Source organism: Heterodontus francisci, chromosome 14 (genome assembly GCF_036365525.1).
Source record: "Heterodontus francisci isolate sHetFra1 chromosome 14, sHetFra1.hap1, whole genome shotgun sequence".
Taxonomy (NCBI): domain Eukaryota; kingdom Metazoa; phylum Chordata; class Chondrichthyes; order Heterodontiformes; family Heterodontidae; genus Heterodontus; species Heterodontus francisci.
This window is the reverse complement of record NC_090384.1, coordinates 106,819,415-106,842,838: the sequence shown is the minus strand read 5'-3', so window position 1 is coordinate 106,842,838 and position 23,424 is coordinate 106,819,415. Positions and strand designations below refer to the sequence as shown.

Sequence of the window (23,424 nt, the reverse complement as noted above, 5' to 3'; positions counted from 1 at the left end):
CTGAAATTACTGTGCTTTTGTTTTGCTAAATATTCTGGTGTTTCACAAAATAAGTCAGAAATTCTGTTGTTGGATGGGCTATGCGCTGGGGAATGGGTGGACATGGCTACTGTAAAAGTTGGAAAGAAATTTCTAAAGGATGTTTTCACAGAATCATTACAGTGCAGAAGGAGGCCATTCAGCTCATTGTGTCTGCACTGGTTGTCTGAAAGAGCAATTCCCTCAGTTCCATTCCCCCGGAATGAAATAAATGGGCTTTGATTCTTGGGATTTTTTTGCGAGACAGATAATCTGGTATGTAACAAACATGCCAAAATTTAAGTTGTATGCATTAAGACTCAAAAATGGTTCTTCCTATCTGAAGTGGAACTTTTTTGAATGAAACAGATTGATTGTTAGCTTATGATGATCACAAAAATCTTAATACTTTAGAAAGCCTAGAGGAGTATAAAAAGTGCAGGGGTGAAGTAGAAAAGGAAATTAGAAAAGCAAAGAGAGGACATGAAAAATTATTGGCAGGTAAAATCAAGGAAAACACAAAGATGTTTTATCTACATTAAGAGCAAGAGGATAACTAAGGAAAGGGTAGGGCCTATCAGAGATGTACAAAGGCACTTATGCGTGGATGCAGAAGATGTGGGCAGGGTTCTTAATGAGTTTTTTTATCTCTGTCTTCACAAAGGAGAGGGTTAATGTAAACATTGTAGTTAAAAAGGGGGAGTATGAAATATTAGATACGATAAGCATAATGAGAGAGGAAGTACTAGAGGGTCTGACATCCTTGAAAGTGGATAAATTGCCAGGGCCGGATGGATTGCATCCCAGGTTGTTAAACGAAGCCAGGGAGGAAATAGCGGATGCGCTGAGGATCTTCTTCAAATCCTCACTAGATACAGGCGAGGTACCAGAGGATTGGAGGTCTGCAAACGTTGTACCATTGTTTAAAAAGGGTGTGAGGGATAGGCCAAACAATTATAGGCTGGTCAGTCTGAGGGACAGGATAAACTGCCACTTAGGAAGGCACAGATAGTCAGCATGGATCTGTTAAGGGAAGGTCATGCCTTACTAGCTTAATTGAGTTTTTTGAGGAAGTAACCAGAAGGATTGATGAGGGTAGTGCATTGGTTGTGGTCTACAGGTCTTCATGGATTTTAGTAAGGCATTTGACGGGGCGGCACAGTGGCGCAGTGGCTAGCACCGCAGCCTCACAGCTCCAGCGGCCCGGGTTCAATTCTGGGTACTGCCTGTGTGGAGTTTGCGAGTTCTCCCTGTGTCTGCGTGGGTTTCCTCCGGGTGCTCCGGTTTCCTCCCACAAGCCAAAAGACTTGCAGGTTGATAGGTAAATTGGCCATTAGCAATTGCCCCTAGTATAAGTAGGTGGTAGGGAAATATAGGGACAGGTGGGGATGTGGTAGGAATATGGAATTAGTGTAGGATTAGTATAAATGGGTGGTTGATGGTCGGCACAGACTCGGTGGGCCGAAGGGCCTGTTTCAGTGCTGTATCTCTAAAAACTAAAAAAAAACAAGGTCCTGCATGGCAGACTGGTCAGTAAAATGAAAGCCCATGGGATACAGGGGAATGTGACAGGTTGGATCCAGAATTGGCTCAGGGACAGGAAACAACGGGGAGTAGTTGACGGATGTTTTTGCGAATGGAAAGCTGTTTCCAGTGGCGTTCCACAGGGCTCAGTGTTGGGTACCTTGCTGTTTGTGGTATATATTAATGATTTGGACTTAAATGTGGGAGGTATGATTGGGAAATTTGCTGATGACACAAAAATTGGATGTGTAGTTGATAGTGAAGAGGATAGCTGCAGACTCCAGAATGATTTCAATGGTTTGGTTCAGTGGGCGGAAAAGTGGCAAATGGAATTCAATCCAGAGAAGTGTGAGGTAATGCATTTAGGGAGAGCAAATAAAGTGAGCCATACACAATAAACGGGAGAGTAATGGGAGGGGTGGAAGAAGTGAGAGACCTTGGAGTACATGTCCACAGGTCCCTGAAGGTGGCAGGACAGGTAGATAGAGTGTTGAAGAAGGCATATGGAATGCTTTCCTTTATTGGCTGAAGTATATAATACAAAAGCAGGGATGTAATGCTGGAACTGTATAAAACGCTGGTTAGGCCACAGCTGGAGTATTGTGTACAGTTCTGGTCACCACACTACAGAAAGGACATAATTGCTCTGGAGAGAGTACAGAGGAGATTTACAAGAATGTTGCCAGGGCTTGAAAGTTGCAGCTATGAGAAAGATTGGATTGGCTAGGGTTGTTTTCCTTAGAACAGAGGAGGCTGAGGGGTACAAAATTACAAGAGGCCTAGATAGAGTAGACAGGAAGGCCCTGTTTCCCCTAGTGGAGAGATTAATTACCAGGGGGCACAGATTTAAGGTGATTGATGGAAGGATTAGAGGGGACATGAGGAAAAACCTCTTCACCCAGAGGGTGGTGGGTGTCTGGAATTCACTGCCAAGAATGGTGGTGGAGGCAGAAACCCTCAATTCTTTTAAAAGGTAGCTGGACATGCACCTGAATTACTGCAAGGCTATGAACCAGATGCTGGAAGGTGGACTTAGATTGGGAGGCTAGTTTTTTCGGCCGGCGCGGACACAATGTGCTGAATGGCCTCCTTCTGTGCCATAATTTTTCTATGGTTATTGGGGTAGAGTTGCTGAGTCCTCTGGTATTGCGTGACTAGAAGAATTGGTGGTAATGGGCAATTTACCATACTAATACACTTTACACATTAAAGTGGTAATACAATGTAGGCTGAGATCAGTAGGTTTTCCTAGGGTAAGGGTTTCAAGAAATATGGAGCAAAGGCAGGTTAATGAAGTTAAGATACAGATCAGGAGCGCTGAATGGACCCCTCCTCCTGATCCTAGAAAGAAAGAAAGGGAGTGCATGTAATTACAAAGCAAGAAGATCTGCAGCCTCTTAGTTGTCCTCAATGCGGGCTCTCCCTTTCTTATAAAGGGACTTCATAAAGGAGCACATGCCATCACTTTGGTACACTATGGTTTATATAGAATCATAGAACAGTATAGCACAGAAGGAATCCATTGGGTCCATCAAATCTGTGCTGGCTCTTTCAAAGAGCAATCCAGTTAGTCCCACTCACCTGCTCTTTTCCCATTTGTCTACAATTTGTTCCCTTTCAAGTTTTTATCCAGTTCTCTTTTGAAAGCCACTATTGAATCTACTTCCACCACCCTTACAGGCCGTCTGTCCCAGATCATAACTTGCTGCATTCAAAAAAGGTTTTGCTAATGTCGTTACTGGTTGTTTTGCCAATCACCATAAAGCTATCTGCCTTTCATCCATTGGAAACAGTTTTTCTTTCTTTACTTTATCTAAACCCTTCATGATTTTAAACACCTCCATGAAATCCCATTTTAGCCTCCTCTACTCTAAGGAGAACAATCCCAGCTTCTCCAGTCTATCTTGGTAGCTGCAATGCTATATCCCTGGAACCGTTCTAGTAAATCTCTTCTGTGCGTTCTCCAAAGTCTTCACATTCCTCCTAAAGTGTGGTGCCCAGAATTGCATACAATACTCCAACTGGGGCCAAACTAGTGTTTATAAAGGTACTCTAAGCCTCTGTTTATAAAGCCCAGGATCCCTTGCGTTTTATCAATGGCTTTGTTAATGTGTGAATAGTGCTACAGTGATTTGCAAATGTTCTTAAAACCTTGTTTCTCAATAGGTGCTGTATTGGCGCACAAAGGATATGTCCGTGAAGCTCGTGATGTATTTGCCCAGGTGAGGGAGGCTACAGCAGAAATAAGTGACGTCTGGCTAAACCTGGCGCATATCTACGTGGAACAGAAACAGTACATAAGTGCCGTCCAGATGGTAGGTCTCAAATGTACATTTTATATACACTTTATAATTGTGTTCATTCAGATATTTTCAATGGCAATTTTATCAATTTGGATGAATGTCAAACTAAAGGCTAAACAGACATAGAGCACAGGCTAGTTAAAGGACAAGTAAATGTTCAATGTAAAGTGTTTGTATTTTGATTTGCTCCTCTATGCTAATTTTTAATTATGTAACAATATATTATAACAAAGTCTAAAGTTAAATGATCTTGCAGCTGTAGATACTGGGGTCGGGCAGCATCTGTGGAGAGAGAAGCAGAGTTCTGCTCTCTCCACAGATGCTGCCTGATCTGCTGAGCATTTCCAGCACTTTTATTTCAGATTTCCAGCATCTGCAGTATTTTGCTTTTATTGCAGTAGAGTTGTTATTGTAGACCTCAATGATTCAGTACTGAGGGAGCGGAACTTACCAGTCTGCCTGTTCTTGCAGAAGCTAAAGATCCCATTGACATTGCTCAAAGAAGAACAGGGTGTTCTTCAACCAGCAGCGCAACAACAGAACTGGTCATTGATCTGTTTGTGGGATCTTGCTGTGTACAAAATAGTTATCACAACTGAACACATAACAGTGCTGAATTTCATTGTGATTTGCAGAATTTATAAAACTTTGTCATGTTGCTGAGCGATGTGATAAGTCTTATACTCAATTTTGATTTAAGTGTGCTTAACCTGCAGTCCATGGGCTCCTTATGGGGAGTCTGAAACTAATGCCATAATTAGAAGATAGTCACTAATCTCTCCAGTAGGGAATTCAGGAAAAACATTCTTACCCAGAGAGTGGTGAGAATGTGGAACTTGCTACCACAAGGAGTAGTTAACACGAATAACATAAATGTATTTTGAGGGAAGGCGAGATGAACACATGAGGGAGTAAGGAATAGAAGGATATCTTGATGGGGTTCGATGAGAAAGGGTGGGTGGAGGCTTGTGTTGATAATAAACACGCACAGACCTGTTCAACTGACTGTGCTGTTGACTCCTGGGCTCGGGAGCTGCATTTTACAATCCTGCCTCTCAAAACCTCACCTACTCTGTTTCTTTGCCCCTCTATTTCTCACTTGCTGGCCTGTCATGTTTGAGTTTGCCCCCTAAGGGGCAAAAGCACTACTTGCCAAAAAAAAAGATATAGCCATGGACGATTAAAGAGGTAAAGAATGACGTAAAACCAAAAAAGAAAGCATGCATGGAAAAATTAGCATGGTCCTGGAAACTGGGAAAGATACAAAGAACAACTGAAGATGACAAAACAGATAGTAAGAGCTACAAAAGGGGAGTGTGAAAAGAAACTTTCAAAGGATATCAAAAACAACACTAAATATTTTTACAGTTATGTTAGGAAAGAGAGTGTGGTCAGGAACAATGTAGGCCCCTTGAAAACTGACAACGGTGCTATTGTCAATGAAGGTCGTCATGCCAGTCATTCCAAGGAAACTTATATTAAATCAGGGATGGGAACTTGCAAAAATAAACATCAGCAAAATAACATAATGAAGAAAGTAATTGTACTAAAGAGTGACAAATTCCCAGGACCAGACAATTTCCATTCCAAGGTTTTAAAACCTTGCACTGCACAGTGGCGCAGTGGTTAGCACCGCAGCCTCACAGCTCCAGGGACCCGGGTTCGATTCTGGGTACTGCCTGTGTGGAGTTTGCAAGTTCTCCCTGTGTCTGCGTGGGTTTTCTCCGGGTGCTCCGGTTTCCTCCCACAAGCCAAAAGACTTGCAGGTTGGTAGGTAAATTGGCCATTATAAATTGTCACTAGTATAGGTAGGTGGTAGGGAAATACAGGGGCAGGTGGGGATGTTTGGTAGGAATATGGGATTAGTGTAGGATTAGTATAAATGGGTGGTTGATGGTCGGCACAGACTCGGTGGGCCGAAGGGCCTGTTTCAGTGCTGTATCTCTAATCTAATCTAAATTGCAGATGCCCTAACTATAATTTTCTCACGGTTCCAGATCTGTAGACTTTCAGAAGGCATTTAATAAAGTTCCTCATAAGAAACTGTTAGCTAAAGTTGAAGTTCAGGAATTGAAGGAAAATTATTGAACTTATTAAGAAATTGGCTGAGTGGCAGGAGACAGAGTAGGGATAAAGGACAGTTAATCGAATTAGCAGGATGTGACTAGTGGTGTCCTGCAAGGATCTGTGTTGGGGCCTAAACCATTCGCCGTACTTATTAACGACTTGGATGATGGGATAGAACACCACATATCTAGCTTTGCAGATGACACAAAGATAATTGGCATTGTAAACAGTGTAGATGGAAGCATAAAATTACAAAGAGGTATTGATAGCTGAAAAAAGAGGCACATTGCACTCATTGGGACAGGCGCAAGAATGCCAAATTTGAAAGGGAGCAACAATTTCTACAGAATCAGAAAAGGGTGCTGATTGGTTGGCAAGTTGACTCTGGTTGAGGCGTTGCCATGGAGAATGCACCAGAGAACTACTGTTCCCCTTGCTTTTGTTTAATTCAAAAAAGGTGCAATGCCTAAACATATTTCTTTTGCCTGCGGAGGACAGGTCCCGGGGTATGAATATTTGTAGTGTTACGACCCAGTGAGAAAGGTGTCTTGGGGTCCCTCAGTCTTCACCTGGTCTTATCGTAACAGGGTTTAATTTTAAACACACCACGTTTTTAGCTCCCCCTTTGGTGAATCCTTGTTTACCACTTTCCAATCATAAGGTAAGGAAACCAGCACAAGTAGGTTTTCTTAGGTTTGCAGAAGAAAAGTTGAAATTTATTAAACTTGAACTTAAACTTGATGCCTGTGGATACACTACACGCCCATGCTAGCATGCATACACAATACACACATGCAAATAGCATGCTAGGCCCCCACCTGTCAAGAAAGGCACATTACTTTTGTCATGAATATTGATTTTAAACTGTTACTGGAATGAAGAAAGGACTTGCTTTAAAAAAAAAGTAGCCAGAACTTGGCTGGAAAGATATTTGCATATTAACAGACTGCTTGGAAAGGACAAAGGACCATTCCCTGACACATTCAACCCACAATGAACTTTTGATCGGCCGATGTTGAAGGTGGAGGAGGTCGCATTACACGTTGACTGCTAAGATGGCCAAATACACAAACGGACATGGTCAAACCAGCTAGTCACATGACTAACCTGCTGGACAACCTGAGTTTTTTGAATTTGTACAAAGAGTTTGGGCAGAAAGTAGAATGCTCCTGGACTGAGAATGTCACTCCTGTCTGCTCCCATCTCTTTCTCACAAGCCTCTGAATCCACTGAAGATGCACGAACACCAAGAGAGAAAAGTCTCCTACAGCGAACAAGGATTAAGAAGAATACTGGGCCCTAACAGAAAGCAAGATCTACCTACATTCAAGGACTCGACAGTGAGCTCAAAGAACCGTAACAACAACTCTTCAGATATTGCCTCAAACTTTTCCACTTCATTTTTCTTCTCTTTTCTGTCTCTTATTTGCATGTGTGTATTGCGTATGCATGCTAGCGTGGGGCGCTTCGTGTATTCGTAAGTGTTAACCAAATTAGAGTTTAAGTTTAATAAATTTAAACTTTTCTTCTTTAAACTTAAGGAAGCCTGTTTCTGCTGGTTTATTTGCCTTATATTTGGAAAGCAGTGAACAAGGATTCACCAAGGAGGAGCTAAAAAAACACGATGTGTTTAAAATTAAACCATGTTACAGTAAGACCAGGTGAAGGCTGAAAGGGAACCCCAGACATCTTTCTCACCTAGTCGCAACAATAGAGACACAAAAGAGCAGAAGGAAAAAATAAAGTGGAAAAGTTTGAGGCAATATCTGAAGAGTTTGTTACAGTTCTTCGTGCTCACTGTAGAGTCCTTGATTGTAGGTAGATCTTGCCTTTCATTGGGGCCCAGTATTATTCTTAAATCTTGTTCGCTGTAGGAGACTTTTCTGTCTTGGGGTTTATGTATCTTCAGAGGCTTGTGAGAAAGAGATGGGAGCAGACAGGTGAGATCTCAGTCCAGGAGCAAACAGACACTCTGAGTTCAAACTGTTTGTACGATTCAGAAAAACTCAGGTTGCCAAGGAGGTTAGTCATGTGACTAGCTAGTCTGACCACATCTTGGATTGTAGGCCGCATTTGCTGACAACGCTACTGGTAGGTGGCGCTGCTGTGGCACATGCGCAAATGCAGCATGTGCCACTAAAACGTCACAGTCTGCGACTTTAGCAGCTGCCAGGACTAAAGATGGCGCTGCTCAAAGAATCACACACAGGCAACCTAACAAACACGTGGCAGCATACAATGGCCGGAGTGAGAGAGCGAGTGGGCCGGGGCCGGGGGAGCGGAGCCGCCGGAGAGAGCAGGGGGTGGGGAGAGCAGCGGGGAGGGGGAGCAGAGTGGCCAGAGAGAGCAACGGGGGGGAGGGGGGTGGGGAGGGAGCAGCGGAGCGGAGGAGAAGCGTGTTTTTCTGTGCATGCGCCATAAACTTACAACAGCAAAAGACTTACCTGCCGCTGCCCGCACTCGGGCGACACCAAGGTCTTCGGCTGCTCGCTCTCCACGGCCACTTGCTTCCGGCCCAATCCATCCAGCCGTTCTCTCCAGCTGCGGATCCCCAATCCAGCCGCTTTCTCCCATACTTCTCAACTGTACTTCAGGCATTGCCACTGTCTAGTCCCTGTCCTTTGATGCTCCCACAACCTCCCCATCCCTCTTCCCCCCTCCCCCTCCCTCTTCCCTCCCCCTTCCCCCCTCCCTCTTCCCCCCTCCCTCTTCCCCCCCCTCCCTCTTCCCCCCCCTCCCTCTTCCCCCCCCTCCCCTTCCCTCTTCCACCCCTTCCCTCTTCCACCCCTTCCCTCTTCCACCCCTTCCCTCTTCCACCCCTTCCCTCTTCCACCCCCTCCCTCTTCCACCCCCTCCCTCTTCCACCCCCTCCCTCTTCCACCCCCTCCCTCTTCCACCCCCTCCCTCTTCCACCCCCTCCCTCTTTCCCCCTCCCTCTTCCCCCCTCCCTCTTCCCCCCCTCCCCTTCCCTCTTCCCCCCTCCTCCTCCCTCTTCCCCCCTCCCTCTTCCCACACCCCTCCCTCTTCCCACACCCCTCCCTCTACCCCACCCACCCCTCCACCACAGTTGAATATCTGAAGTGCAGTTGCAAAGTCGTGAAAATAGCATCCAAAATCTCAACAATTCTGGGTTTAATTATTGAGAAGTTTTATTAAGTACATTAAGCATTTTCAGAGCAACTTACAACAGGGACTGGAGCGCATGCAGTGGCCCAGACAATGGAAATGTTTTCAGGGCAACTTACAACAGGGACTGGAGCACATGCAGTGGCCCAGACAATGGAAATGTTTTCAGAGCAACTTACAACAGGGACTGGAGCACATGTAGTGGCCCAGACAATGGAAATGTTTTCAGAGCAACTTACAACAGGGACTGGAGCGCATGTAGTGGCCCAGACAATGGAAATGTTTTCAGAGCAACTTACAACAGGGACTGGAGTGCATGCAGTGGCCCAGACAATGGAAATGTTTTCAGAGCAACTTACAACAGCAGAGCAACTTACCTTGGAGCAATCTCCTCTTTCTAATAAAAATGAAGCAGACTGAAATCTCCAAAACGACTAAATAATTGCGAGAAAATACCCGACGAAACCTTTCCTCCTTCCACTTTCAGAAACTCGCTCCGAAGCTTTGACGCATGCGTGAATATCTGAAGGCTGACGCATGCGTGAATACCCGTTGGCGTTGCATAAAGCGCATGTGCAGAGGCCGACCAGGCGCGTTGCCCGAAGAAGCACGCATCACGCGATGATGTCATCGGCGCATGCGCTAACCAGTCCTGGCAAGCTGGAACGCAGCGCATGCGCAGAGAGCAGGAGACCGTCTGCGCATGTGCGCACCGCGGCGCAGCCTGATGACGTCAGTGGGGGCTAGCGTTGTCAGGAATCACTTTGTGGATTGTATCACCTTAGCAGTCTCTGGAATGCTGCTCTTACACACAATGCCTGGTGAGCAAGTTCCATTGTGGGTTGACTGTGTCAGAGAATGGTCCTTTGTCCTTCCAATCACCATCTGTTAATATGCAAATGTCTTTTCCAGCCACAGCTGATCTGATTAATATAATAAGTCCTTTCTGCACTCAGTAACAGTTTAAAATCAATGTTCATGACAAAATTAATGTGCCTCATTCTTGGCAGGTGGGGGCCTAGCATGACAGTAGTTTCAAGTGAGCACATTGCGAGCCTGACTGATAATCTTAAATTAGTTGTTAGTGTAATTCTTAGCATGCTCGGGATTGTTCAGTAAGTGCTATCCAATCGCGGAATCACATCTAACGTTAGATGTTGTGTTCTGAATTTTGCAAGTACGAGCTGGTTGAGTACGGTCAATACTCTGCCTATTGCAAACAGCTGAAGGGACGTGCTGTTTGATACAATCCGCCGGTCATTGGGATGTACGGCCTACGTACCTTGCATTGCACCGAAACTGGAATTCATGTAACACATTACTCATTTATGCGGTAGGCAGAACATCTTTCTGGCTTGACAGCAGCATCCTGTTATTGGAAAGTACCATTTGTGTTGTTACTGCATAGTAGCAGTGTGAAACAGCTAGCTTTACCTGTTGCTAAAAGTTTTGAGATACCTTACCCTTCCAGGGTAATTTGAGGTAGACTGGGCACTTTTCAGGTCCGAAAGTGGCAGCCTTAGGCCTGTTCATGAGTATGCACGATACACAACAAACGATGATCTGCTCAGAGGAGCCATTATCCTGCAAGATAACTTTGATGGGCCTATTTCGATGTCAAGCTTGCACGGTGAGGAAATGGCTCGGGCCCTATTTCTGAGCAAGTTGATATGTTTGCTACATTTGAATCTGCAGCTGCATGTAAGAATTCCCTTGCATACCTTAATGCCTTCCATTGTGCACTCAAATTCATCTTTGAAATGGAGTCGTCTAATGAACTTTTATGTCCTCTCTAACTGGTGGAAATAGTTTTCCCAACTCACCTTATCAAAATCCCTTAAATTTTGAACGGACTGTACAGTTTTATGTGGGGTGTTAGTTACTCAGTAATGACTTGATCAGTTTACAAAAAAGCATTCTCATTTCTGTAGCACCTTTCATGACCTCGGTACGTCCCAAAGTGCTTTATAGCCAGTGCAGTGCTTTTGAAGTGTAGTCACTGCTGTCATGTAGGATGTGTGTCATACAATTTGCACACAGCACAATTCCACAAACTATTCTGATAATGATCAGATAATCAATTTAATGATGCAGTTTGAGGGGCAAATATTGGTCGGAGAGCACCCCTGCTCTTCTTCAAAACAGCGCCTTGGGATCTTTTACATCCATCAGTTTTAAAGTCTTATCTGAAAGACAGCGCCTCCAACAGTGTCACACTCCCTCAGTACTGCATTGGCAGTATTAGCCTGGATTATGTGTGCAAGTCTCTGGGGCGGGACTTGAACACATGATTTTCTGATTCAGGCAAGAGCACTATCCACTGAGCTACAGAAAAATAAGGTTGTTTTACAGTCTCATTTGCTATATTCGTTGCTGCTCAGAAGATTAACCTGACCATTGCAATCCCCTACATTATATTTAAAAAATACCTCTTTTACATATCACTGACTTTATATTTTTAATCCAAACTAAACTGCGCAAATGAATCAAAGCCGTAAACAAAGCCATCCAGACTCGGAAAGTCCCAATCTCTGTCCTTGGACTTTGCCAAGTTCGCTCAATTGTGGCAGGTTGGGCTACATAACTGGCCTCAATGACTGTTAGTGAGGGGAAAGTGTAGCCAAGGTTTCCCTAACCCTGATCCCTGTTTGGTGACACTATTGTGGAGCGTATTGGAATGTCAGGGGTCATTCGTGGCTGTGATCCTCTGGCAGAATACGGTGCCAACATTTTCTAGGCTGAACCACACTGATGACTTTGGTGAAGTAGCAGAAAGTTTCTGTGGAATTATACCCAGTGACTTCATAAATGAAAAGAGAAAATTAAAATAGTTAGCAAAAGAACCAGATGGGAGATGAAAATTATTTTACACCATCTCCCTTTTATTGTCTGATTTGATTGTAAAACAACATCTATAATTTTATAAAAGCAGAATACTGCGGATGCTGGAAATCTGAAATAAAAACAAGAAATGCTGGAACCACTCAGCAGGTCTGGCAGCATCTGTGGAAAGAGAAGCAGAGTTAAAGTTTCGGGTCAGTGACCCTTCTTTGGAACTGCTCCGATGAAGGGTCACTGACCCGAAACGTTAACTCTGCTTCTCTTTCCACAGATGCTGCCAGACCTGCTGAGTGGTTCCAGCATTTCTTGTTTTTATTATCTATAATTTTATATTCAGGTGGTTAAGCCAGATAATTATGTTAGGAGTAGCACGGTAAGTTTTAATTATTTGGAATGCGCTGCCTGAAAGCGAGGTGAAAACAGATTCAATAATAACTCTTAAAGGGAACAGGATAAATACTTGAAAAGGAAACATTTGCAGGGCTATGGAGCAAAGAGCAGGAGAGTGGGACTAATTTTATTGCACTTTGAAAGAGCTGGCATAGGCATGATGAGCTGAATGTCCTCCATCTGTACCATAAGGTTGTATAAAAAGGTAATTAACTATCCCTTCAAGGGCAGAAGCTGGAATTTGGTGTGGAAGTGCCTGCAGTCTTTGACGGTTGCATTTTCGTCTGAGAGGAGATTCCCAACTCCCCATGTGTTTGTTAAATTGCATTTTCATGTGTTGTGAACCTTTGAAGTGTAATGCCTGAGGCTGGTTGGTGCTGGGAATGAGATTTCTCCATTCTTTGCAGAAAACCGCTTCCAGATCGTAAATAGCACAAAGTAAACCCCACTCTACTCTGTCCAATTAATCTCACCTCAGGGGAGCACCCAGTGCTCTGTCAGAGGGACATTTTCCAGGTCAGGCACCTGGTTTTTCTTGGTAAAAAGCCCCAAATTGCGGGCAATTTGTTTTTATTAAAGACTCACTCTTAGCTAGGAAATAGAGTCAGAGACTGCACAAATTTCACTTCCCTTTGGACTTTTGGAACCACAGGAAGAGGAACTTTCAACCCATCAGCCTGTGTTGAATTGAAGGGAAGAAAGAACTTGCATTTCTAGAGCACTTTTTGTGACCTCAGGACATCCCAAAGCTCTTTACAACTAATGAAATGTTGCTACTATTGTACTGTACGATTGGACCCCAGATCCCAGAAGAGAAATGGCAGGGTTTTGTGACAACTAACATGTGCTTTTGTTTCGACTAGTACGAGAACTGCTTGAAGAAGTTTTACAAACACCAGAGCACAGAGGTACTGCTGTTCTTAGCAAGAGCTTACTTCAAGTGTGGAAAGCTTCAGGATTGCAAACAGACTTTGTTGAAGGTAATTTTTGTTTTAATTTAGAAAAATCCAGTTGAAGGGTCAAGACTGGTTTTCATATATATAAACCCCATAAAGAGTCTGCAGTAGTGTGGTGGTTATGGCCCTGTTATTCTTAATACATTTTAGAAAGATATCTGAACACTTCAGTGCATATATAAAATTATGTAGTATTTACTGCACAGAAACAGGCCATTCAGCCCAACTAGTCTGTGCTAATGATTGATGAAGGAAGGGCAGTGGATGTTATCTATATGGACTTTAGTAAAGCCTTTGACAAGGTCCCGCATGGCAGACTGGTACAAAAGGTGAAGTCACACAGGATCAGAGGTGAGCTGGCAAGATGGATACAGAACTGGCTCGGTCATAGAAGACAGAGGGTAACAGTGGAAGGGTGTTTTTCTGAATGGAGGGATGTGACTAGTGGTGTTCCGCAGGGATCAGTGCTAGGACCTTTGCTGTTTGTAGTATATATAAATGATTTGGAGGAAAATGTAGCTGGTCTGATTAAGTTTGCGGATGACACAAAGGTTGGTGGAGTTGCGGATAATGATGAGGATTGTCAGAGGATACAGCAGGATATAGATCGGTTGGAGACTTGGGCGGAGAAATGGCAGATGGAGTTTAATCCAGACAAATGTGAGGTAATGCATTTTGGAAAGTCTAATGCAGGTGGGAGGTATATAGTAAATGGCAGAACCCTTAGGAGTATTGACAGGCAGAGAGATCTGGGCGTACAGGTCCACAGGTCACTGAAAGTGGCAACGCAGGTGGATAAGGTAGTCAAGAAGGCATTCGGCTTGCTTGCCTTCATCGGTCGGGGCATGGAGTATAAAAATTGGCAAGTCATGCTGCAGCTGTACAGAACCTTAGTTAGGCCACACTTAGAATATTGCGTGCAATTCTGGTCACCACACTACCAGAAGGACGTGGAGGCTTTGGAGAGGGTACAGAAGAGGTTTACCAGGATGTTGCCTGGTCTAGAGGGCATTAGCTATGAGGAGAGGTTGGAAAAACTCGGATTGTTTTCACTGGAACGACGGAGTTGGAGGGGCGACATGATAGAGGTTTACAAAGTTATGAGTGGCATGGACAGAGTGGATAGTCAGAAGCTTTTTCCCAGGGTGGAAGAGTCAGTTACTAGGGGACATAGGTTTAAGGTGCGAGGGGCAAAGTTTAGAAGGGATGTGTGAGGCAAGTTTTTTACACAGAGGGTGGTGAGTGCCTGGAACTTGCTGCCAGGGGAGGTGGTGGAAGCAGATACGATAGCGACGTTTAAGAGACATCTTGACAAATATGTGAATAGGAAGGGAATAGAGGGATATGGTCCCTGGAAGTGCAGAAGGCGTTAGTTTCGGCAGGCATCAAGATCGGCGCAGGCTTGGAGGGCTGAATGGCCTGTTCCTGTGCTGTACTGTTCTTTGTTTTCCACATACATCCCCACTCACCCTGCTTCATCTAACTCCATCAGTATAGTCTTTATTTCCTTTCTCTCTCGTGTCTATCCAGCTTCCCCCTAAATGCATAGATGCGATTTGTATCAACAACTCCATGTGGTTGCAAGTTCCCACATTCTAACCATTCTAAAGCATTTGGTCCATCAAAACTGCCTACCATTTTGTAAGCCCTGACAGCTGTATTGTTTTAATCTGCGACGAGTAACTCACCTCCTGACTCCATCTCCATCTACAAGGCACAAGTCAGGAATGTGATGGAATGCTCACCACTTGCCTGGATGGGTGCAGCTCCAACAATATTCAAGTAGCTCGACACCATCCAGGACAAAGCAGCCTGCTTGATTGGCACCCCATCTATAAACATTCACTCTCTACACCACCAACACACAGTGGCAGCAGTGTGTACCATCTACAAGATGCACTGCAGCAACTCACCAAGGCTCCTTAGACAGCACCTTCCAAACTCGCGACCTCTACCACCTGGAAGGACAAGGGCAGCTGACGCATGGGAACACCACCACCTGCAAGTTCCCCTCCAAGCCACACACTGTCCTGACTTGGAACTATATCGCCGTTCCTTCACTGCCGCTGGGTCAAAATCCTGGAACTCCCTAACAGCACTGTAGGGGTACCTAACCCACATAGACTGCAGCGGTTCAAGAAGGCAGCTCACCACCACCTTCACAAGGGCAATTAGGGATGGACAATAAATGCTGGCCTAACCAGCGATGCCAACATCCCAGGAACAAATATATAAAAAATCCCAATTTCATAACCCTTAATTCGCTTCTTAGGTTTGTTTTTGAATACCTCTGTTGACTTTCCATTTGTAGCCGCCTGTGACAGTGAATTCTGCATACTCACAGCCTTCAGTTTGTATGAAGAAGTTTAGCTTACATTCATTTTTAACCAATCTTTCTCCAATTCTAAGATTATGAAGGACATTTTCAACTTAATGTCTGGTAGATCACTGGTTTCCCTCTTCCAGACACCAAGTGTACAAGGTCAGTTGTTGCATCCACTCATGTTCCCACTCCAACCACTGAGAGCAACTTGGAACAGGCTGGAATTGAGGCTGAGATACTGTGATCTAAAACTACACCGCTACAGCAACCTTGCATCTGTATGGTTATAGAGAATGGAAATGGTTGCGTGTGATTTGTCTCTAGTTAGGGAAGCAGATAGACTCTCCGTTTAAGAATAGAAGTTCAGTAAGTAAAGAAATGGTTTGTGTTCACAGGCCAGGCACGCAGCCCCTAATGACACCGTGCTTATGTTTAACATGGCCTTGGTGCTACAGAGACTGGCCACCTCTGTCCTCCGAGATGAAAAGAGCAACCTGAAGGCAGTGTTGAACGCAGTCAAAGAACTGGAACTCGCCCATCGGTAAGATGCGGTGCTTGGAGTTAACAGCATGACCGCAGGATACAATCCTGCCTTGAGCTCTAATCCTGAGTTTTCCATCTTTCAGGTATTTCAAGTATCTCAGTAACGCCGGGGATAAGATGAGATTTGATTTGGCTCAAGCTGCTGCAGAGGCCAGGTATGTGTCTGATAGTACCAACAACTTGCATTTTACTTTCATTCTTGGGCAAGACTGGCATTTATTGCCCAACTTTAGTTGCCTGGAGAAGGTGTTGATAGAAACAAATAATTTGCTAGGCCACTTCCGAGGCAGCTTACCTTCTCAAGGACAATCAGGGATAGGCAACAAATGCTGACCTTGCCAGCAATGCCCAAGGACCATGAAAATGTATAAATAAAATAAAAATTAAGAGTCAACCATGTTAGTGTAGAAGTGGAGTCACATATAGACCAAGACTGGATAAGCACAGCTGGTTTCCTTCCCTAAGGAACATTAAAATGCAAGTTGTTGTTGCAATATATAGCACCTTTAACATAGTAAAATGTCCGACAGAAGCATTATTAAACAAAAATGAACACCAATCCTCATAAGGAGATAGTAGGATGGAGGACCGAAAGCTTTTATTCATTTTTCATTCCCACACTTTTTGTTAAAACTGAATTCATATTCTCAAACTGCTATGGTGGGATTTGAACTCACTCTAGATTAGTCCAGACCTCTGGATTACTAGTCCAGTAACATGGTCACCACAGTATCATACCCTTTATTTTATATAGCAACTTTAATGTAGTAAAACGTCCCAAAGCGTTTCACAAAAGCATAATCAGACAAAAATTGACACCGAACTACACATGGAGATATGAGGACAGGTGACCATAAGGCTGCTGAAAGAGGTAGGTTTTAAGGAGCATCTTAAAGGAGGAGAGAGATGAAAGGCTTAGGGAGGGAATTCCAGAGTTTAGGGCTAAGACAGCTGAAAGCACGGCAAAGAGAGTGGGAGATGTGCCCAAAATTGAAGAATTGGAGTATTGGGCTGGAGGAGGTTTCAGAGATAGGGAGGGACAAGGCCATGGAGGGACTTGCACAAGAACACAAGAAATAGGAGCAGGAGTTGACCATATGGCCCATCAAGCCTGCTCCACCATTCAAAACGATCATGGCTGATCTTCGGATTCAATTTCACTTTCCCGCCCGCTCGCCATACACCTTGATTCGCTGAGAGACTAAAAATCTGTCTATCCCAGCCTTAAATATATTCAACGTTGGAGCATCTACAACCCTCTGGGGTAGAGAATTCTAAAGATTCGCAATCCTTTGAGTGCAGTAATTTCTCTTCATCTCAGTCCTAAATGATCGGCCCCTTATCCTGAGATTGTGCCCTTGTGTTTTAGATTCCTCGACCAGCGGAAACAATCTCTCAGCTTCTACCCTATCCAGCTACTTTAGAGTCTTATATGTTTCAATGAGGTCACCTCTCATTCTTCTAAACTCCAGAGAATACAGGCCCAATTTATTTAAAAACAAGGATGAAACTTTTAAAATTGAGGTGTTGCTGGTCTGGAAGCCAATGTAGGTCACTGAACACTGGGCTGATGGACGAATGGGACTTGGTTCAAGTTAGGATACGGGGCAGCAGAATCTTGAATGAGCTGGAGTTTGTGGAAGATGGGAGGTTGGCCAAGAGATCATTGGAATAATCAAGTCTGGAGGTGAGAAGAGCATGGATGAGGGTTTCAGCATTGTGCGCTTGCTCATTGACCCCTTGGGGGATTTGTCTGTGCGTGTGTTTCAGGCAGTGCTCCGATCTGATGAGCCAAGCCCAGTATCATGTGGCCCGTGCACGCAAGCAGGATGAAGAGGATCGCGAGCTACGCTGCAAGCAGGAGCAGCATAAGGAAATGCTGCGGATGCAGATGGTCAAAGAGCAGGTCAGTGTCCCCATTCCTTATTGAGCAGGAGAGTTCTGGCTTGTGGCCAACCCATGGATCTCGTGGGGCTGACTATCAATTCCCAGATGTCCCATGTTGGTGATGCTGCCAGATCTCCTTGTTCTGATTTAGGTTTTATCCACCTATTAGCTAACAGCACTTTTCAAACCTCCCATATCCACACTATCCAAACAGCCAGTACAAGAATGATTCTTAGCTTAAAGAACCTTTGTTACTTAGATAAACTTAAGGACCTGATCGATTTTACCTTAGGGTAACGTCGACCTGATAGAGGCCGATAAGATAATGAAAGGGCTGGAAAGGGTACTTATTGATGGATTATTTCAGTTTAACAGATTGGGGACAACCAGGGGACATGTAAGAGTAAGAATAGACTGGATGTTAGGTGTCGTTCCCAGAGAGTACTGAATCTTTGGAATCTGTTACCAGCTAGTGCGATGGGAGCTGTCTCTCTGGACATGTTCAAGAGGGGGCTGGACCAGTTCCTGCCTGGGGCAGAGATCGCATCATTACATGTCTTTATAGCACAGAAACAGGCCACTCAGCCCAACTAGTCCAGTCCGGTCGTATGCTGCACATGAACTTCCTCCCATCTTTCTTCATCTAGTTCCATCATCAGATCCTTTTATTCCTTTCTCCCTCGTGCTTATTCTAGCTTCCCCTTAAATCCATCTATGCTATTGGCCTCAACTCCTTGTGATAGCAAGTTCCACATTCTCACCATTCTCTGGGTAAAGAGATTTCTCCTGAATTCCTCATTGGATTTGTTGGTGACAGTTTTATGTTTATAAAGAACAGTACAGCATAGGAACAGGCCATTCGGCCCTGCAAGCCTGCGCCGATTTTGATGCCTGTCTAAACTAAAACCTTCTGCACTTCCGGGGACCGTATCCCTCTGTTCCCATCCTATTTATGTATTTGTCAAGATGCTATCGTACCTGCTTCCACCACCTATCCCGGCAGCAATTTCCAGGCAGTCACCACTCTCTGTGTAAAGAACTTGCCTCGCACATCCCCTCTAAACTTTGCCCCTCGCACCTTAAACCTATGTCCCCTAGTAACTGACTCTTCCACCCTAGGAAAAAGCTTCTGACGATCCACTCTGTCCATGCCACTCATAACTTTGTAAACCTCTATCATGTCGCCCCTCCACCTCCGTCGTTCCAGTGAAAACAATACGAGTTTATCCAGCCTCTCCTCATAGCTAATGCCCTCCAGACCAGGCAACATCCTGGTAAACCTCTTCTGTACCCTCTCCAAAGCCTCCACGTCCTTCTGGTAGTGTGGCGACCAGAATTGCACGCAATATTCTAAGTGTGGCCTAACTAAAGTTCTGTACAGCTGCAACATGACTTGGCAATTTTTATACTCTGTGCCCCGACCGATGAAGGCAAGCATGCCATATGCCTTCTTGACTACCTTATCCACCTGCGTTGCCACTTTCAGTGACCTGTGGACCTGTACGCTCAGATCTCTCTGCCTGTCAATACTCCTAAGGGTTCTGCCATTTACTGTATACATCCCACCTGTATTAGATCTTCCAAAATGCATTACCTCACATTTGTCCGGATTAAACTCCATCTGCCATTTCTCCGCCCAAGTCTCCAACCGATCTATATCCTGCTGTATCCTCTGACAATCCTCATCACTATCCGCAACTCCGCCAACCTTTGTGTCGTCCGCAAACTTACTAATCAGACCAGCTACATTTTCCTCCAAATCATTTATATATACTACAAACAGCAAAGGTCCCAGCACTGATCCCTGCGGAACACCACTAGTCACAGCCCTTCATTCAGAAAAGCACCCTTCCACTGCTACCCTCTGTCTTCTATGACCGAGCCAGTTCTGTATCCATCTTGCCAGCTCACCTCTGATCCCGTGTGACTTCACTTTTTGTACCAGTCTGCCATGAGGGACCTTGTCAAAGGCTTTACTGAAGTCCATATAGACAACATCCACTGCCCTTCCTTCATCAATCATCTTCGTCACTTCCTCAAAAAACTCAATCAAGTTAGTGAGACACGACCTCCCCTTCACAAAACTATGCTGCCTCTCATTAATAAGTTCATTTGTTTCCAAATGGGAGTAAATCCTGTCCCGAAGAATCCTCTCTAATAATTTCCCTGCCACTGACGTAAGGCTCACCGGCCTATAATTTCCTGGATTATCCTTGCTACCCTTCTTAAACAAAGGAATAACGTTGGCTATTCTCCAGTCCTCTGGGACCTCACCTGTAGCCAATGAGGATGCAAGGATTTCTGTCAAGGCCCCAGCAATTTCTTCCCTTGCCTCCCTCAGTATTCTAGGGTAGATCCCATCAGGCCCTGGGGACTTATCTACCTTAATGCTTTGCAAGACGCACAACACCTCCTCCTTTTTGATAATGACATGACCCAGACTATCTATACTCCCTTCCCTAGACTCATCATCCACCAAGTCCTTCTCTTTTGTGGTTACTGATGCAAAGTACTCATTTAGTATCTCGCCCATTTCCTCTGGCTCCACACATAGATTCCCTTCTCTGTCCTTGAGTAGGCCAACCCTTTCCCTGATTACCCTCTTGCTATTTATCCATCCATCAATATTGGCGACCACGCCCTGGAAGTCGTTAAAGAGTTCACCTACCTAGGCTCAACTATCACCAGTAACCTGTCTCTAGATGCAGAAATTAACAAGCGCATGGGAAAGGCTTCCACTGCTATGTCCAGACTGGCCAAGAGAGTGTGGGAAAATGGCGCACTGACACGGAACACAAAAGTCCGAGTGTATCAGGCCTGTGTCCTCAGTACCTTGCTCTATGGCAGCGAGGCCTGGACAACGTATGTCAGCCAAGAGCGACGTCTCAATTCATTCCATCTTCGCTGCCTCCGGAGAATACTTGGCATCAGGTGGCAGGACCGTATCTCCAACACAGAAGTCCTCGAGGCGGCCAACATCCCCAGCTTGTACACACTACTGAGTCAGCGGCGCTTGAGATGGCTTGGCCATGTGAGGCGCATGGAAGATGGCAGGATCCCCAAAGACACATTGTACAGCGAGCTCGCCACTGGTATCAGACCCACCGGCCGTCCATGTCTCCGCTATAAAGACGTCTGCAAACGCGACATGAAATCCTGTGACATTGATCACAAGTCGTGGGAGTCAGTTGCCAGCGTTCGCCAGAGCTGGCGGGCAGCCATAAAGACGGGGCTAAAATGTGGCGAGTCGAAGAGACTTAGTAGTTGGCAGGAAAAAAGACAGAGGCGCAAGGGGAGAGCCAACTGTGCAACAGCCCCGACAAACAAATTTCTCTGCAGCACCTGTGGAAAAGCCTGTCACTCTAGAATTGGCCTTTATAGCCACTCCAGGCGCTGCTTCACAAACCACTGACCACCTCCAGGCGCGTATCCATTGTCTCTCGAGATAAGGAAGCCCAAAAGAATTTATATACGTATAAAAAGCCTTGGGATTCTCCTTAATTCTGTTTGTCAATAACTTTTCATGACCCCTTTTAGCCCTCCTGACTCCTTGCTTAAGTTCCTTCCTACTGTCTTTATATTCCTCAAGGGCATTGTCTGTTCCCAGCCTTCTAGCCCTTACGAATGCTTCCTTTTTCTTTTTGACTATGCTCACAATATCCCTCGTTAGCCAAGGTTCCCAAAACTTGCCAAACTTATCCTTCTTCCTCACAGGAACATGCCGGTCCTGGATTCTAATCAACTGACGTTTGAAAGACTCCCACATGTCAGATGTTGATTTACCCTCAAACAGCCGCCCCAATCTAAATTCTTCAGTTCCTGCCTAATATTGTTATAATTAGCCTTCCCCCAATTTAGCACCTTCACCCAAGGACTACTCTTATCTTTATCCACAAGTACCTTAAAACTTATGGAATTATGGTCACTGTTCCCGAAATGCTCCCCTACTGAAACTTCGACCACCTGGCCAGGCTCATTCCCCAATACCAGGTCCAGTACGGCCCCATCCTTAGTTGGACTATCTACATATTGTTTCAAGAAGCCCTCCTGGATGTTCCTTACAATATCTGCCCCATCCAAGCCCCTAGCACTAAGTGAGTCCCAGTCAATATAGGGGAAGTTAAAATCACCCACCACTACAACCCTGTTTCCTTTACATCTTTCCAAAATTGTCTACATATCTGCTCCTCTACCTCCTGCTGGCTGTTGGGAGGCCTGTAGTAAACCCCCAACATCGTGACTGCACCCTTCCTATTCCTGAGCTCCACCCATATTGCCTCGCTGCATGACCCCTCCGAGGTGTCCTCCCGCAGTACAGCTGTGATATTGTCCTTAACCAGTAATGCAACTCCCCCACCCCTTTTACATCTCCCTCTATCCTGCCTGAAGCTTCCAAATCCTGGAATATTTAGCTGCCAATCCTGTCCTTCCCTCAACCAAGTCTCTGTAATAGCAACAACATCATATTTTCAAGTACTAATCCAAGCTCTAAGTTCATCTGCCTTACCTGTTATACTTCTCGCATTGAAACAAATTACGGTCCCTAATTCTTGTCTCACCTGGGATTTCCTCTTTTATTTTTAAACCTCTCCCAGGAGATTACAGTGTTCCATGGGAAGTTGCGGGTAGGCAGTGTTTTCTCTGGCCATCATGGGGTGGGGCAAGCTTGATGAGTTCGCTGGTCTTTTCCTGCCTGATAATGTTTTATGCTCATATGTAAATAGGAGAGCAGCTAGAACTGGAATTTAGGAGCCCGATTGCCAGGGGTCAGAAGCCAGGCTGCAGTTTGGATTACCCCTGTTCACAGCTAAAACTCTACCTGGCACATTGCTCATATATTTTGTCAATGTTTTGTGCGCATTGTCTAACTCAGCCCCAGTTGAAGCGCACAGCAGCCAGTCTTTAGTCTGGAGGTCTTGGTAGATGGGACATGTTGCAACAGTCAGTTCATCACGTGAAGAGACAAATTTTGTTTTAAAGACTTTTAAAACTGCTGTTGAAAGTGCAGAGCCTCTCTTTATTTAAAGCAGTTCACGATACAGGTGATGAGCTGAGCAGTCATGCAGTTTGAACCTTAGAGTACACAGCACAGAAACAGGCCATTCGGCCCAACTAGTTAATACTCCACGTGAGTTTCCTCCCATTCCATTTCTCTCATCATAGCCTTTTAGCATCTCTTTCTATTCTCTTTTCTCTTATGTATTCAGCTACTTTCCTTTTAGAAACACGTAAGCTGTTTGCCTCAATCACTTACTGTGGTCAAGAGATCTACATTCTAATCGTTGTCTGAGTAAAGACATTTCTCCTTATTTCTCGATTGGATTTGTTAGTATCTATCTTGTATTTATGGCCCTGAGTTTTGGATGCTCCCACAAGTGGAAATATTCTCCCCACATTTACCCTGTTCAACCCATTCATAATTTTAAAGACTGCCATCAGGTCGTCT

The 23,424-nt window shown here is 44.8% G+C and overlaps 1 protein-coding gene across 1 annotated transcript in view; it reads left to right on the top strand.

The window, feature by feature from the left end:
* Window positions 1-23,424, top strand: part of ctr9 (CTR9 homolog, Paf1/RNA polymerase II complex component) — an 81,177-nt gene that overhangs the window by 39,304 nt on the left and 18,449 nt on the right. The window contains exons 16-20 of the mRNA XM_068046701.1: window positions 3,709-3,857; window positions 13,133-13,249; window positions 15,944-16,089; window positions 16,175-16,246; window positions 17,862-17,997. Coding sequence (XP_067902802.1) covers window positions 3,709-3,857; window positions 13,133-13,249; window positions 15,944-16,089; window positions 16,175-16,246; window positions 17,862-17,997 — 620 coding nt within the window. The remainder of the gene's footprint in view (window positions 1-3,708; window positions 3,858-13,132; window positions 13,250-15,943; window positions 16,090-16,174; window positions 16,247-17,861; window positions 17,998-23,424) is intronic.